The sequence below is a fragment of the Struthio camelus genome, chromosome Z, assembly GCF_040807025.1.
Source record: "Struthio camelus isolate bStrCam1 chromosome Z, bStrCam1.hap1, whole genome shotgun sequence".
NCBI classification, from domain to species: domain Eukaryota; kingdom Metazoa; phylum Chordata; class Aves; order Struthioniformes; family Struthionidae; genus Struthio; species Struthio camelus.
Window position 1 is genome coordinate 70,072,722 of NC_090982.1, and position 17,202 is coordinate 70,089,923.

The 17,202-nt window shown below is 42.0% G+C and overlaps 1 protein-coding gene across 3 annotated transcripts; it reads right to left on the reverse strand.

Annotated features, from left to right (window-relative positions):
* Positions 1 to 9,863: 9,863 nt before the first annotated feature.
* Positions 9,864 to 16,915, reverse strand: LOC138064509 (follistatin). 3 transcript variants are annotated; one of them, XM_068927390.1, is made up of 7 exons: positions 15,905 to 16,170; positions 13,905 to 14,096; positions 13,238 to 13,456; positions 12,651 to 12,875; positions 11,377 to 11,607; positions 10,571 to 10,649; positions 9,864 to 10,064 (listed from the first exon to the last, which is right to left on the reverse strand). In XM_068927390.1, the coding sequence occupies exons 1-7, from the start codon at positions 15,984 to 15,986 to the stop codon at positions 10,055 to 10,057; spliced, it is 1,038 nt and encodes a 345-aa protein (XP_068783491.1). In that variant the 5' UTR covers positions 15,987 to 16,170; the 3' UTR covers positions 9,864 to 10,054. The 3 variants fall into 3 exon arrangements, with proteins under 3 accessions (XP_068783491.1, XP_068783490.1, XP_068783493.1); XM_068927389.1 differs by lacking the exon at positions 9,864 to 10,064 and adding an exon at positions 16,840 to 16,915 and having other exon boundaries at positions 10,465 to 10,649; positions 15,905 to 16,077; XM_068927392.1 differs by lacking the exons at positions 9,864 to 10,064; positions 10,571 to 10,649 and adding an exon at positions 10,706 to 10,897 and having other exon boundaries at positions 15,905 to 16,264.
* Between the last annotated feature and the right edge of the window lie 287 nt (positions 16,916 to 17,202).

Sequence of the window (17,202 nt, forward strand, 5' to 3'; positions counted from 1 at the left end):
ACAACCTTTCCAGCCATTTTTTTTCTTGTGGTGAAAAGCTTGGAAATGCTCTTACAATCCCCACTTTTAACATAGAAAATAGAATTATTTGAATTTTACAGTATTTTATAATATTGTGAGTTTGAAATCAATTTCCTTCTTTCTGGGACCTCCCTTCTCTCAACATTGTAGTTTTGATAAGAGTGACTTCTATACATTTTAAATTTGTCTGAGTTAATTTGAAATGTGTCGGATGTCATGTATTGAAATGTTCGGGCAAAAATGTGCAATAAGATTTACTTGTTAATGGGTTTGCATACATTAGAAAGGTATATTTTTCAGAATCAGGTGCTTCTGTTCAAAACTGTGTCTGTTTTGGTTTTGGAAACACATTATAGTAGGTTAACTTAACTTTTTAAGATATGCTTTATAAACTAAAACTTTGAAGTTCAGTTCTCAGCCAAGTGCTGGTTATTACCTTTCTGAAAATAGTGAGTTTGGAACAAATTTCACAAGCTCAAGATATCCCATGATTTTGTCAAAATAAACAGTGCCCATGAGCCTCCTCAGATATAGTATCAAGGAGCTATCTGCCTGAATGTGACTGTACACATCTGTTAATTCAGAGATCTAAATGTGAAATCCAGCACTCAGGGAGACCAGGTGGATATGTGATACTCTCTGAGGAATTTGGGCTTCATAAACCATTGTATGGATTATTCACAGCCATGCATTTTTTCCCTGCTTGTGACAGAAAAAATATGGATGAAATATTTGCATCAATAATTAATCCTGGTATAAATCAATACAAGTTACTAATAAATGAGAAACAGAGACATGTCACTGCCAAAAATCACCTGTTAATGCATCTTCACTTGTGAAAATGTCATGTTACGTATCACAAATGTTTTATTGTTAACCACAGAATATTCCACAAGGTGAAAGTCAAGAATATTTTCCAGGTCTACCATGAATGCTGCATTCGTGGCACAATATAATGTGAGATTTCAGTAAATGTGCATACAGCATGGGAAAGAGAGGAGATATAACTCTTTAAGGTTACTTTTAGTGAGTGTAGTCAGAAGTACTTATGTGATTTAGGACAATAAGGGCTTAATTCACTTGTCTACATATAGGAATATTGTGCTGGCTATCCCAGACCTCTTCATGGGACTGTCAAATATGACACAGAACCTGTGGAAGAACTGTGTCCTTGGAAGAACTGCGTCCTTTGGGACCAGCAGCTGGACACCAACCAAGATATCCTAGGGTGCCTGAAGCGGCGCTAGGTGAGTGTGTGCTGGCAATTGAACCATAAGCCTTCAGAGTCCAGGCTGAATTCAAGTTTAGGAGCTGTTTGTCAAGTAGGCGTCTATGCCACTTCTTTAAAAGAACTGCATAAGACTGACTTACGCTTTTCTTCAGAGTGGATATCCCTTTGTATTCGGTAACCTCGCCCAACCTTTCTTTTGCCTAACCCAAAGAATATAGGTCATGTAAGTGGTGAGAGACAACCCCTACTTCCCCTGATAACACTGAAGAGTTGTGCAAAAAACAATAAGCTTGGCCACATCCCACCATGATAGCTTGGTGCTAAGATTACCCTTCTGGAAAATGGCAGAGGTGGGTGTGATTTCTTCAGGCCAAGGATGGTGAGGGAAGTGCTCCAATCTGTAGACTACAACTACCAAAGGGCATTTTGAAGAAAATGGTGGATCTGTCTTCACTACATGACGGGCCTGATCTTTTCAAGCTGTAGTGTGTACAATTCTGAATTTGATTCTCAAATGTCTCTTTATAACCTGAGGCCTTCACTTGAATCTGGCAGTAAATCAGTCAAAAATGAGACCTAAGTCTCTGAAAATATAAGCACTTTAAAAATTTTTATCCCTCAGCAATGATTAAACCCACCATCCATGTAGGGGTCTTGCCTAGCAGCACAACATCAGTGCTTCCCAAAGTTTTCCCTTAGCAACCCTACTTCCAGGGTCACAACCCCACTTTCATTTTCACTTCCAGGCTTTTGGGCCCCAAGTGGGGTCATGACCCTAACTTGGGAACTGCTCTATAACACATTGAAAAAATTAACATACCAGCCCGTAAATACATCAGCAAAACAAATCCATCCACTCTACCCAAGACCTTGCACAGTCTGTCATCCCTAGAGGCCTTACCTATTAAACATGGGTCCGATTTTCAAAACCATGTATCTACTTGTGAACTCACATACTGCTTTGGGTATGTGTTACCATTGTCTTGTAGTCTTCCTTTGTGCTATTTAGCTAAGTAGGGTGTTGACAAATATGTGCTAACACTTCTGAAAATATGACCCTCTTTTTCTTGCTCATTCATACATTGGAGGTGATGCTTAGATTTATTATTTTCACATAGTAGAGTTCACAGTTATTGTGTATTAGAAACTGGATCTGGAGAATCTGCTGTTCCCGCAGCTGCAGCAACACACACACATCTGCTAAAACTGCAGTGTAAATTGTATTGTCCTTAGCAATTAATCACTTACAGTGTATTCTATCAGCTCTCTTCCTCCTTATCTCCTACTGGTCTTTACCCTCTTCTTTCTTCTTCCTCTGCTTTCTTCTTTTCTCTTTTTCTTTGCATCTCCCACTTCATTTTTTAACCCCTTTTACAGGAGCGCTCAGTTTGTACACGGAGATAATGCTACAAAAAATCCTACTTCTTTTGCCAAACTTTTTAGCATTAGATCTCAAAGAGCTTCACGTAGCTTATGAAGTCTTAATATCTTCATTTTACAAGGGAGAGATTAGGACACTGATCTGGCAAAGTCTTTGGCTCACAAATACCAGAAAGTCAGTGGCAGAGAAAAGGATGAAACTCAAATTTCCTGTGTCCCATGATGGACTCCATAGAACACGGTTAGTTAATACAAGATATACCAGTAGGTGGCACTTCAGAGTTCATAGCACTGCTTATGCATCTGAGGAGCTGATAAAAATATGGCTTTTTTCCCTGTATATTCTTTACATACAACTTTCATGTAATTTTATTTCTTTTTACTCTTGTGCTCTTTTCCTAGGATCCCTACTCTCCTCTTTTTTCATTCTCCTTGCTATGATACTTTTCTGCTGCTTCTCCATTTCTCCAAGTTTTCTATATGATAAACTCATTTTTGCATAAGGGGAAAAAGAAATTTTGTAATATGGAAATCCTTAACTAATTTTTTTCAGAAGCGAGTTATCTAGATCTGGAATGATTCATTACTGAGGAGAACTCAGAGGAGCCCAGGGAGCAAGATTTGGTCCCAAAGGTTTCCAAGGTCCTAAGAACGTCTCTGATTGTGTAACTCCAAAAGTGTACTGCAGTGAACCACCTGCAATTTACAGACAAAACAGTCATAATAGCAGGAACAGTCCATACCGCTCTGCCTCAGCTCGTATTTTTTGCAGTATGAGATAAACAGTGATTTTCTAGTTTGCAATGTATTTGTGAATATGTCCAAAGACATTGTATATCCCCAAGTCTAGATGTTATGCTACCTTTGCTTTACACAGAATCCAGCTAAACGCTTCAGATTCTGGCCTGTACTTTCTTCCAAGTAGGAAATGAGGGTTTTGATCAGACTTCTGCTTTGTGCCCTGGTTGGATTCCGCCTCATCAGCACATGTGGTGCTGCTTGCTAGGTTGCTGACAGTGGAAAGTGCCTTTCAATTAAGGCTGAAGTTCCATCTGAGCCCATGAGTGGAGAATGCCTGAGAGATTAATAAACGAATTGTCACAGCTTCCAGGCACGCTGGGCTGGGAAGTGTAACTCTCAAGTTTGCGGACTGTGTAAATTTGGAGCTCCGTGTTTGTATCTTTATAGAGATATACTCAATCCCTTTTTCCTTTCTCATAAAATGAATGAAAATTAATTTCTCTAAAGCTTGAGTCCAAATGTGGAAGCACTCAATATTTTTATATCTTTATGCCAAGCATTTTAGGCTTTTTGCGGTTTTGGTGGAGCGACCATTTAAAACAAGAGTTGGAATTGGCCTGACTAAACCATCTGTATGTGGGAAAAGATTATGGGAAACATCCCTGCAGGGCTCTTTTTAGTTGCTCCAGTAGGCATTATCCATTATTTCTCCAAGTGTCTTGCCTTGGGGCTTTTTTGCTTTCCTTGCTATTTTGACCAATCTAGCTTGTACTTGTTATGGTCTCATTCACAGTTATTATCAGTTATAAAAAAACTGTGGAACAGACAATACAATAGTTTTAAACTGCATTTTAACTACTTCCCTTTTTCATCTTATTTACTTATTTTCATTTAAAAATACAGGCAGGAACTTTTGCTTGCAATTTATTCACTATGCATTCTACTCTGCAGAGCATGAATATTGTAGTGAATAGATACTTCATTCCTTGCACAGCAAAAAGTTTCACTAAAATCAAAAGGTAAATAGATTTTGTGAGAAATTTTAAGGCTCATGTAAGGGACAGACATATTAAGGATGGAACGCTATTCCTGCCAACAGTTGCATCCAACAGCTGTGGTAACATGGTTGTTGCATGAACATTTGTTTCTTCTGGGAATTGTTTCTTATTAACTGATCATTTCTTTCTGATTTTGGAGTCTGTAAGACTCAAAAGTGTATGGTCATACCTCTTCATAGGATCATAGCATGATTCAGGTTGGAAGGGACATCAGGAGGCGGACTGTCCTCATGGAGAAAAAGGCTTCCCTTGCATTCACTCTGAACCTCCCTTGTTTCAACTTACACCTGTTGTCTGTCATCCTGCCACCATGCACTGCTGTGCAGAGCCTGGCTCTGTCTTCTCAGTAACCTCCTCGTAGGTACAGGAAAGCTGCTCTGAAGTCCCACAAAACCTTCCCTTCTCCAGGCTGAAGGAGCCCCAGTCCCTCAGCCCCCCTTACTGGGCAGCTGCTCCAGCTCTGAGCAACCTGGTGGCCCTTCACTGGACTCACTTGTCATCAACACTACCTTTGTCTATGTAGTCTAAGGACTTGCCTAAATAAATATCTGGCTTATCTATATATCTTACCCTGTGACCTCTCTTAGCAATGCTTCTAATTCAGAAATCAAATGGTAGCATATTTTAGCATCTTCTAAGCAGTTTAATGAAAGATTTCTGCAGCAGCCACCTGTCAACATCATCCTTGTAGTTCCAGGTGCTTCTTAAAATAAGAAGTGACTGAAACTTAAAATAAAGGTATATTACATGAAACTCAACAGAAGGTTCATAGGAGAGCTATTATCTGAATAGCAGCATTGCACATTGCTAATGGATCTCAATGAGAAATATATTTCAATTGTTCTTATGGGTGAAACAACTGCATTATTTATAAATGAATCGTTCAAACTAGAGATTACATCTTGCCACATATTTTATATTCAATCATTCTGCAGAGAGTAATAATGATTTTTTTTTTTAATGCTGCGCTGCATTGCTGAACATCTAATATACCATGAAAAGTATTTCCAAAATTTATTACAGAAATTGTCAAAAATCTTTAAAACCAAATTTGGTTCTTGAATGTAACTGCAGACAGCTCTGTACTAGTGGTTTCATTTAGGAGACTTCTGAATATCTGTAAATCTGATGGGAAGCTCTGGGAGTTTCAGACGCTATTTTTGAGTTGCACAGGTAGGAGTTCAGGGGCCTTTAGACACTCAAATTTACACTGGATCACCTTGTTAACCTAACTATCCTGTAACAGCATCTAGTAACTCTGGTTAGCTATTATCAAACTCCGAAGTTCCTTCTCAGTTTTCTGACACATTAGTGCTTTTCAATCCCATGGCAAAGTTGAACAAATCTATTTAAAGACTGAGAGATCAAAACAGTGTACCTATAAATTACAGGAAAACTAAGTGTGATTTTAACTCCAAACCAATCTCTAAGCTGAACTCTTGTCTTGTTTTCAGGTCAGATTTCCAGTGTGTGATAGTTTTATTGGCCACATCATTGTTTAGGAATAATGAAGCCATGAATTATGCACATCATCCCAAATGAGGGTCAGAAGAATCCAGCCACTGTCCATTATGTATTTACATCTATCAAAAAAAAAAATTCAAACTGTTAATTCATGGGAACTATTTTTCTCTACCTGCAAAATGCACACCGCCACAATGGGTCAGGCAGGCTTTGGAATTACAGAAATATCCAGCAAATTATGTAGTTGCTTTATCTTCAGGGAGTTACGAATTTACAAGCTGATACCTTGTGAACCTCTTGGTCTATATACAAATGTTATGCTTCACCAGAAAGCAAGGAATCCCAGTTCTTCAAAGGGATAAGATACAGATGTTTCTAGTGCTGGTGATTCATTGTATAGTAAAATGTCACTGCCTAGAGTACAGCACTGCATACTGAAATTTAATTTCACCTGATTCCCATTTGGAGGGAAAGAAGGAAACATTTTTATGTCATAAAAAAAGAAATGGCAGCTGTTTGAAATTTGCTGAGGGGCTTGGAATGTAGTTTTAGTTGAGGTGTATTAGCAGGCAGAAAGCAAGCAAAGAGGTAAAAGGTGCAAAAGAGATCCATTATATTGTTCTTGAGTCTGTCATATGAACATAGCTGTCAGGAATGCATTCTAGTGTGATCAAAATTGTGTATTCTTGCTTGCACGTATTGCACAGACTAATACATTGGGGAACCAGGGCTTTAGAAGCAATATTCCTATCATTCAAATGTCTAAAACTGGGGCTCTTGGAATTAAACTGATTTTACTTAAGTTCCAGAATATGGGTTTCTGTTTTCAGACGTACACATTTCCTTCCATGTTACTGTGCCTGACTCTTCAGTACCTGCATCTGTGAATGTAATTCGCAGCATTCAGTACCCAGGTACACACCACAGTGAACTAAAAGTACCAGAAATGCACTTTGCAAGCAAAAGATTTGTTAAGCAAGAGGAATATATATGCCAGACAATAGAAAACACTGAAGAGAGAGAAATTTCTGAAATCTTACTTCTCTTCTGGATTTCAGTGCTTGTGCAAGATGATTTTAGAGCTGAAAACCACCTTTCTGCACTTAGGCCTTCAGACATCTCTGTTTCTTCATTTAAACAACATCCAGCACATCTGTGTTGTAGGATAGCCTATTAGTTAGACAGGAAGCAGAAAAAATAGGGCAGAAAACAGAAAAAAGCATTCAGTGCCTTCCTAAGACAGAGTGAACTAACTTTCACGTTTCCACTTCCTAGGAAGTTCCCCAATTACAAACCTAGAAGAAAGGGAAGAAAAAAGTACAACCTCTCCTGTTGTGACCATGACTCGGTGTAGAAAGGGATGTGAGATTTGTAATCTTGATTTAAACAGAGGGTTAAACATGATTTCATAGCTCAAGGATGGAGGCACTTATGTGCTGCGGGAAGGAGAAGGGGAGGCAACCTGGACGCTGGCCTCTGCTTCAAGCACTGTTTATCTATGTTACTCAATTACAAATGCAAAATATGTAGGCAGCCCCTGAGGCAAGAATTCAAGACTTCCTCTTCAAAAGGAGCACCTATTAGGGTTGCAAATTATCTTCTCTTAATGAATCTTGCTTCCTCTCTATTACAGAAGTATGGCTGCAGCAGGCATGATAGACCGTTCTTCAGCCTGAGCTTCACCTTGGGCTGGTGGAGGCTGCACTCTCAGGAGATGTGGGAATGATCTGCCCAGGAGAAGGCTGGCAATCAACCTGCATCTTCCACTTCATGAACAAGTGCCATATCTACAAGTATGCTATTATGTAAATTGTTGGCAATCGCGCTACCACCCCACCTCTGGAGAAAGTCTGTGGGGCTGCTGTGCTTCTTACTGAAATTGGTGTACGTTAGGGTGCGCTCAGAGGATGCTTACCTCGTCAGGCTCTCTGGAGATGCTCCACCTGTAAATCACAGGCAGACTTTGGAGCAAGGTAGTTTTCAAGACTTTCAACTGTATAGAAATAGCCGTAGTGATGGGATAATACAGTAGCAGAAGTTTCAGATAATTTTATCAGCAAAAACCTGATGTAGATTTTTGTGGCTTTTTTGCATACAGGTACATGCCTAAATATCATTTACTGGCATTTTTTTTTGCTTTTTTGCTTTGGCTCTCCTTAACTTTCTCAAAGTTATTTTGTGAACCAGGGGCAGAACATAAAATTAGAACCCAGAAATCCAGCTCTACTACAGTCTCTCTGTCAGACATGTAAATATATTTACAATTAAAAACAGTCTTTAATGTTGTCATTTTGTTGGAAATGAAGCAGCTGGCACCTATCGGAATTTGAGAAAAATCTGCTCTTATACTCTCCACATGATTAAACATTTCATCTCTGTTTCATTGTCATGCATTTATTAGTTCCTGAAGAGATTTTTTGATAGGTTCTTTTTTCCATCCCTCTGTTCTGCCAACCCCCATTTTCTTTTCTTTTCTTCTAGGTTCTGTTGCCCTCAGGAGACTAAAATTCTGCTCACTTTGCTCCTCTCATCATGCACTTCCTTCCAAAGATACTTCTTGTCTAAATGAAGCAAGAGGAAGGGCAGAATTTTTTTGGTAGTATTTTCAATACAATATTATAAATGCACTCCTGTAGTTTTTATGTATTTATTCATAAATGAATAAATTATATTTGCTTTGGATAATGCTAAACAATCCATACCAAATTAGAGTTTACTGTATAATGAAAAATATACAGAGCATTGTAGCAGGAATAGCCTTTAAATGAGATTTGTATTTAAACAAGATGGGTAAGTCAACCTCAGCTCTCAGGCCTCAATTCAGAAAAGTACTTAAACACAATTGAGTAAGGTGCATAAATACATTTTAAAGTTGCATGCAGTGTGACAAGACATTTTGCTAAATGGAGCCTTATTTGTTAGAACAGCATAGGGCAAGTAGCTTAAAACAGGATTTTTGTCCCTGTTGGAGCTCATGGCTATTATTGTTCCCCTCAGTTCACTGCGCTTATGGCTGTTTTCTTCCTCTCAGTTCCCTGTATTGGAATCCACACTGGAAAAGCGTGTCCTGTCTGAGTATTGGTTCACTAAGCAGAATCTCTGAATTATGTTTCCTATGGGGAGAAAGTCATCTCCAAGAGATAGCATGCTCTTTGATTACCTTCTTTTTTTGTCTTTTGTGGTAATTGTTACAGATCTTGCATGTGGGCAGCTAGGCCATCTTTTGCTTTTTTCCATTGGTCATCTAAAATGATGATACAATTTCAGCAGAATACTGCAGTAGCATGAATCTGAAGCTTAGCAAAACTTCAAATGCATACTCAAAACCTCCTAGAAGTATGCACATTTAAAGTGTCCAAGAAATGACAAACTTTTTACCTAGAGGAGGGAGAGGGAGACAGAAATGCTGTACGTCTTCTCATTGATCAGTTTACCTGGGTTTAAAAGTATGTAATATCAACAAACTGAGGACATTGGTCCTGTCTGAAAAGAAGAGCTTTCTTGAATCAATTTCAGCTGAAAGCTTTGGCCAATATGTTTCACTTGCATGAACACAAGCCTCCTTGCCCCTAACTACCAATACCTCTTCTCTGCACTGGAGGGCCAGAACCCTTTAAAACCAAGAACAGAGGACTGCTTCTAGGGAAAATTCCATTTTTTATTTTTTCACTCATCATTTATTTACAAATACACATTATAACTTTTATATACATTGCACATTTACATGGTAGAAAAGTACAAAACTATATATTTAAATGAATTTATATTTAACTCGCCATGTTTGAAAATATAAAATTGCATCAGAAAAAAAGTATTATGAAAAGCAAGAAACTTGAACTGATAAAGCTTTGATATAACTTTTAGTGACACACTGATTGGGAAAACAAAACTTCAAAAGTGGTACTGCAAGACCATCTTAAAGGAAACACCTGATAAAACATTTCTGCATGTTACAAAAAAACCCAATAAAGATAAAATAAAAACTTTATTCTTAGTACAGTTAGCCATGTAGCTATTAACAACCTTCATAATCCGATTTCTTTGGGTCCGGAATTCTTATAGTACAGTATGTATGCTCAGCACATTGAGATCACTTCAGTACATGATGTGATCAGAAGCAGAGAAAAGTGAAGTGGAAGAAGTTTCCTTAAAGATCGCCTCACTGCACCCTGGAAGTATATTTAAGTCAGTTACAACGCCTTTTGGTCGGTCAAGATTCCTTGTAAACAAAAACCCGAGGGATCTTTTATGTACAGAACCGGCAAGAAGAAAATCCAATAAATAAACATAACAGAAACCGACATGCAAGTTTGTTAAAGTGGAAAAGAGTTAACATCAGTGAAACAAAGAGATGAGATCATGTGGGTAAGCTCTAAGGAATGGACTTTTATAGTTTACAAGAAAAAAGAAAAACTTTACTTTACAAGCAAGAGACCTCACAATAAATAACACTGCTCTTCCCGTAACGAATAAATTTCTTCAAAAAACAAGGTGTACAGTCAACCAGACATTTTATGTATAAATTATAAAACATGACACAGTATAAATAAATGTCTACAAGACTCAACTATATGTATACTTTTTTTCTCCCCAAAATAAATAAGCATACACTTATTTACAATATGGACATTGATTTCGTGCCCAATGGCTGTTCCAATAGTGATGGAGGTTTTACCACTCTAGAATGGAAGATATAGGAAAGCTGTAGTCCTGGTCTTCATCTTCCTCTTCTTCCTCTGGGTCTTCATTAATGGCTAGATGGGGGAATACAGGGGAGCTGTTGTTTAAATAAGGACAACAACAGCGCAGAAGCAGCTCAGTGCATGTTTTCAAAGCCCTCTGAACAGCCATAATACAGCGTTGCATTTTATGCGACTTGTAGTGAGATGCTCTTTGGCATCTGCTGTTATGCAATAAGGTTTTTTTTTTTATACATAATCTATGAAGTCATAACTGCAGAAAGTTCTGAAGAATCAATGGCTCAGGTTTTATTGGCAGATTCCTGAAATCAAATAAAAAGCGCTCTTGTGTTCTAGGTTTAACTGCTTTGTGCCCTTCATTCAGAGTTAGTAGAGGCAACTGTGCTAAACCAGATGCCCATGTGCTACCATTAAGCTTGTTCTTTTGGACAGAGTTAGAGTGTTTCTGAGTGTTAATAAAGCAATCAGCGAAGCACACGAGAGCAAACAAATCAGGAAAAATCACTAGAATTATGCTCTTAGGGCAACCCCTTTCAGATAAAATGACTTCTCCTTAAAATAGCCCCCAAATCCCAAGCTGAGAGCAAACCAATTGTTGGAGATCTACTGCATTTTAGCAGTAACCAAAATGCGTGCTTGATATATACATATTTATATTGCACATGTACCATATCTTGAATCTCTAAATTAAGCCTTTTTATTTTTGAAAGCATAAGTCTTTATTACCTAGGGATTGCCTTCAGGAGCCTTAAATGTCTGCAGAGTTAAAAATCTCACTTACAGTTGCAAGATCCGGAGTGCTTTACTTCTAGAAGCACACCCATGGAGCAGGCTGCCTCTTTCATGGCACACTCGCTTGGATAAGTAGTGTTATCGCTGGCACAGACTGCTTCGTCTGACTTGCTTTCAGGGCATAGCTCATCACAGAGGGCACACCGACCTCTGCCAACCTTAAAATCCCACAAGCATTTCTTCCCAGCACTGCACTGAATATCTTCACAGGATTTTGCTTCTAAAAATACACACGGGATACTAGAGGTAAGTCAGAAGACAAAGAAAAAAGAAAAGCAACAACAAGCAATCCCAAACTCCTTTTCCTCCATTAACTGTGAATAGACAAAGCTCAGATGCAATAGGTGTGATGATACCTGCTGGTTTTACTCAAGCAAGTAGTTCCTTGGAAAGCATTGCCTGTCTATCTGTGGGGGAGGGAATAGAGCCGTGCCAGGAGAGTCTGGCCCTGGGAATGCAGAATTACATTTGCCTGTTGCACATGTCCTTCCCTACTCTGTCTGATAAACAGTGGAAATTCAGCTCCCCATAACTTTAGTGGTAAGTGCAGAATTTGCCAACACATTCAACATTTCTAAATCGATTATTTTTAAACTAAACCACATACAGTAGTTATCTACAAGATTAGAGAGTGAATTTACCTCAACCTATGCCAACTAAAAGCAGCCTGAGACTCCCCAGAACCCCCCCGGCAGTTTTGGGGAGCAGAGGTTTTCCTGAAGGTGCTTCCTTGTAACACTCACACTTCACTATCACTCCTTTCTGGAAATCACAGTCACAATACAAAATGTCACGATGCACAGAGATGCACCAACTGTCTCCAAACTATGTGGTATTTTTAAAGAGGAAAAAGTGATCAGATGTTTCCAATTAAGTTAAAGCAAGCTCTGCCAAGACCACTTGAAGACAATTGTTTCCAGGAATCCAAATCCACTGAATATTGAGACCTTGTTACACTGTAACCATGTCATCATCTATTTGATGGTGTGGGTACTTCTCCCTTGGATACTAATGTCAGCACCCACACTGATAGCAAGAGAAGCAGGAACAGGCCCTCTACTCCCTCGCCCCTTTTGCGGTCTTTGCTGGAGTAAAGCTGCCCCTGGCTTTCCTTTCTCCCGGAGGGAGCACAAGCCCAGGCCCCTGGAAGTCTCTGTCCTGCTCCCATTCACGGTCTACATGCATCCGATTCCGCACACAATATTCCAAAACAGCCAAGCCAAGAAGCTCTCCCCACTCTTACCCTCCAACCGAGATACCTACTGATGCATTTTCCTTCGTAGGCTAATCCAATGGATCTGCCCAGTAGGCAGGTAGCTTTTCTCAGGTGGCAGGCACTAGCGTAAGTTATGCCGTCATTCCCGCAGAGATACTGTTCAGGGGAGGTAGGCTCTGGGCAAATTCGATTACATGTCACACAGTAGGCGTTATTAGTTTGATCAACCACACACGTGGAGCTGCCTGGACATAAAACATCCCTACAGGTCTCTGAAATAAAGATGGAAAAACACAGTGATTAAAAGGAGATCCCAGAGCCCAAGTGAGGAATGAAACAATGAAACAATGAAACAAATGATCAGATAAAAGCCTTCAGCAGCTTTTGTCATTTAAAGGCCGCTGGAGGAAACCTTCCCATCTCAGGGTAGCTGGGAGGACACAAGTGCTGCTAGACTGTGGGGACCTCTCAATCCAGCCACGTTCTTGTCTGTTAAGCGTGGTTTAGTTACTGTCTCCCAGCATTTGGAACATCGCTCTGGTTACTGTGGGGAAGTACGTCAGCTCCTCCTCCCTACACTCAGACACACACCCTTTGGCATTTGAGGGAGATCGGATTAGATTTGCAAACCTACTTTTGCATTTGCCCTGATACTGGACTTCAAGTTCAGGCTGTTCTTTACATCTGGCTTTGAGAAGGGCACACTCGTTCCTGTAGGTTTTCCCATCTAAGCCACACACAGGGCCCTTCCAAGTGATATTAGAGCAATCCGGAGCACAAACACACCGAGGTTTGTTCTTCTTGTTCATTTTACATTTCTTCCCAGGTCCACAGTCCACATTCTCACACGTTTCTGATGGAAGGAAAGAGGCACCGCTTTAGTATCGAGCGTGCAGATCAGACTTCCTGTCAAAACTGCTTGCAAAAAAAAAAAAAAAAGCCACTGCAACTCCAGAGCATAAAAAGAAAACACCTTTCCCCCCAAGCAGGAGACAAAACTTGAGGGAAATTCTCCTACCCAGCGAGGGCGGGGGAGAGAGGAGTTCACTCCCCTCCACAGCCCTGGTTTGCCCAATGTGAAAGTGGCCAACCAGGAAGGGGGCTCCCCCCTCGCTGATCCTGGGGCTAGGACAACATGCACTTCCAGCCCTCAGTGAGGAAGGAAGCAGGGGGCCACTGTCCCCCCCCCCCCCAAACTCCTTTCCCACTCCTTTTCCTCCCCACCCCAGTCCCTGGCTGGATTGATCCGTAGCAAAATGCAGCTCACAAACACTCCCCCCGCCCCCCCCCCCGCCCCTCACCTTTGCACGGGATGCAGTTTGGGGCTCCCCCATTAAAAATCATCCACTTAAAAAGCGTGTTGTCGTTGACGTCTTCTTCTGTCCACGAAGTCGTCAGGCGACCAGTCTTGCAGCACTCCTCCTTGCTGAGATCAGTTTTGTAGAGGACCTGGCAGCGGCCGTTCTTCGCCTGCCGGAGCCAACAATTCCCAGCTGCGGGAGGGGGAGAGGGCGAGCGAGAGGGAGACACTCAGCCATATCAGTGTCAGTTACCAGTGACCCAGACACAACACGTGCGCCTTGCACTGACTTTTACTAGACTGTTTACTTTTATTTGTCCCATTTCATAACCCGCAGCTACACCAGCCCGTTTGGGAGCGCAGTTTGAAAAAAAAAAAAAACCAAAAAACCTCATCAAAACAGGAGGCGGCAGTTTTCTTAGGTATTTATTCCATATGTAGAGCAGAAGGAACACTGCCTGCACGTGACCGACGCTTGAAAAGGATGTGCATTTAAAAGGGAATAAAAAGAAAATCGCGCTTGCAAATTCCTTCCTCCTCCCCCTGCCCTCTCCTCCTCACCGCGTCTGCACAGCAGCATTGTTTTAGTGCCGCACAGAGTTTCAGAGTCCCAGCCCATTTTGCAATCTGCACGAATTGGGAACATTTGCTGTTAGTGAAGTCTTTCGAAATCTCCACATTTTGCTGCTTCTATTAACAAATGTCTTTCCTTTACTAAAATAAGTTAGCAGAGATCCAAAGAAGTGAGCAAAGTACACAAAATTCAAGGGCACATAGAGTAGGAGGGTCCCTACAGAGTTTTAAAAACCGATCAAACTGGAAAAGTTGTAGGTGTCGTCTCTCCCGCAAGCATTTCAGAGGAAAGTACACTGTCCTTAAACCGGATAGAAGGTTTTTTTTTTTTTTTACTAGTATCCCTGTTATTTGTGGAGTCAAGCCAAGAACATTAGTCCAAGCAACTCCCCCTTTATTAGCTGGAGAGTGTTGGTTGGGATGAGTCTCTCGTGAACAACCAATGTGACTTCTCCAGCAACTCAATAGCAATTGATTCTGGTGCTAATCCAGCGAGGGCTCGATCCTGCCTCCTTACTCCGATGGGAATTTACCACAGTGAGGGGTCAGGATCGGCCACTCGAGATGTCGCTGGTCACAGGGGAACATCTCTCGCCCCCTTCAAGTCATTGAACAAACAACGCCCTTTAAAAAAAAGTTTTGCGTTTTACAGTCGCCTACACTACAATAACTTAAGCTGTGCTCAATGGAAAAGAAAAGAAAGAAAGAAAAGAATAATGATAAGCAGTGGTAAGATATCCAGGTTATTGCTGGAACACCCTCAAGATAAGGGGAAAAAATTCCAAAACTAAAAATCAATATTCCCTTGTGTCGAAAGAGGGCTCTTAAGAGTTGTCAATATCAGGTTCGGGTTTGTTTTGTTCACATGGAAAAAAAACTTATTTAACCATATTCTTCAGTGCAGAAGAATTCACAACATACAAACACTATGCATTAAAAAGAGGGGGTGGGAGAGAGGGAGAAAAATCCCAGTATTAAAGGAATGTCTGGAAAATGACCACTATTGGTTTCTGAAAATGTCAGCTGTAATTGTGGGGCTCCCCATCACCACCTCTCCTTCCGTCAGACAGGCGAGATAAAAATCTCAGCTAAATTACCAACAAACTTTGAGCACTCATTCGCAATCCGACACCAAGAAAGTTCCCTCCCGATGCTGTTGTTCATTCAAGCTGCATAATAACAATAAATCCCAAGAAACATCCTCATCTGTCCTCTCTGCCTATGCATAGCAGCACGAAGATCCGATCAAAAAGGAACCTAAATGACACCTCTGCACATTGGTACAAAGCAACCCCCTGCCCACAGTTAACTTCTGTCCTGTTGGACCTTGGAGAGAGGCGTTCAAACACCGCAGCAAACTGAGCATTGCCCGAAAGACAGAAAATACGTTAAAAAAAATGTATCTGCGAATAAGCAGTCTCATCTTACCCTGCACTGTCTGATCGTCCATGAAGTGGCACAGAAACATCAGGAGTAAGAGCATGCCCGGGTGGACTCTCCGATTTAACATCCTCAGTATGGCAGGGAGTGGAAGAGACGCGGAACAGTATCACGGGGAGCAGGCAGAGGGAGCGAGCACCAGCCAGCCGGCGATGATCGCTCTATTGAATGAACGTCAGGCGCTGAATGCAGTCTCTCTTTAAATCTATACGGGGGTCTTAGCTGTCTGCGGTGGGCGGTCTCCTAATGTGTGTGTGTGTCTGCTCGGGGGTGGGGAGATTTAAAAAGTTCAGTGTGAATCAGGTGACATTTTCCACCTTCTGGAAACCCTCTCCAATTATCTGCTCTAGGTGCACGCACACACAGGCGCGCACAGGGGCGCACCGGCGCGCACCCCCAGGCGCGCACCCGCGCAGCCCCGAGCCAGCCCTGCGCGGCGCAGCCGCCGGAGCCGTCTGCGCAGCAGCAGGAAGGAGCGCAACCCCGGCCGCAGCGGCCGCGGAGCCGGCCGCGCCCGCGCACGGGGGAGGCGCGCAAAGGGCCGCGCCCGCGCCGCGGGGCTGGGGGCCGCGGGGGTCCCCGCGCAGGGGGCACCCCTTTCCGCCGCCGGTCCGGAGCGGTGCGCATGGGTGCTGAGCGCGGGGCGGCGGAGCTGCCGGGGCGCGGAGGGGAGCCCGGCCGCCCTCCTGCGCGCCCGCTCCGCGGCTGCGGGCCGCCGCCGCCATCCCCACACGACGTCGCGGCTACTAATAAATCCCGCGCCCCGCACCTCCGACGGCAGAGAGGCGGCTGGCGCGCACACACATCCCGCTCGGCGGGACTCGTCTGAAAAAAAAAGAAAACAAAAAACAAAAAATCCAACCCAGAACACCAACCCCCCCCCCCCCCAAAAAAAAAACCCAAAACAAATAAAAGTTTAATACCTAGGGTTCTGCCCAAGTGACAGCCTTTTCACTGGGAGCCCGGGAGGACGAGACGGGAATGGGGGCGACGTAGGCGGTCTCCTTTCAGAATCAGAAAAGATTGCAACATCGATAATGAACTTCTAGGGCACTAGTTTATTAAGCACAGTCTGGCATTATTCTCCCCTCAGAAAAGTTGGCGGTCTCTCATTTATAACATTTTTTGGCACCGCTGAATGAAACTGAGTAGGCGATATTTCCTTTTATACAAAACGATTACTTAACGGAAAATGGCATTGTTTATTCAAAAGCTGCCTTTTAAATTTCGATTCTTTCGCTTTTCTGAGCCACCAAAGCACAACAGACTGCGAAGTATGCAGACAG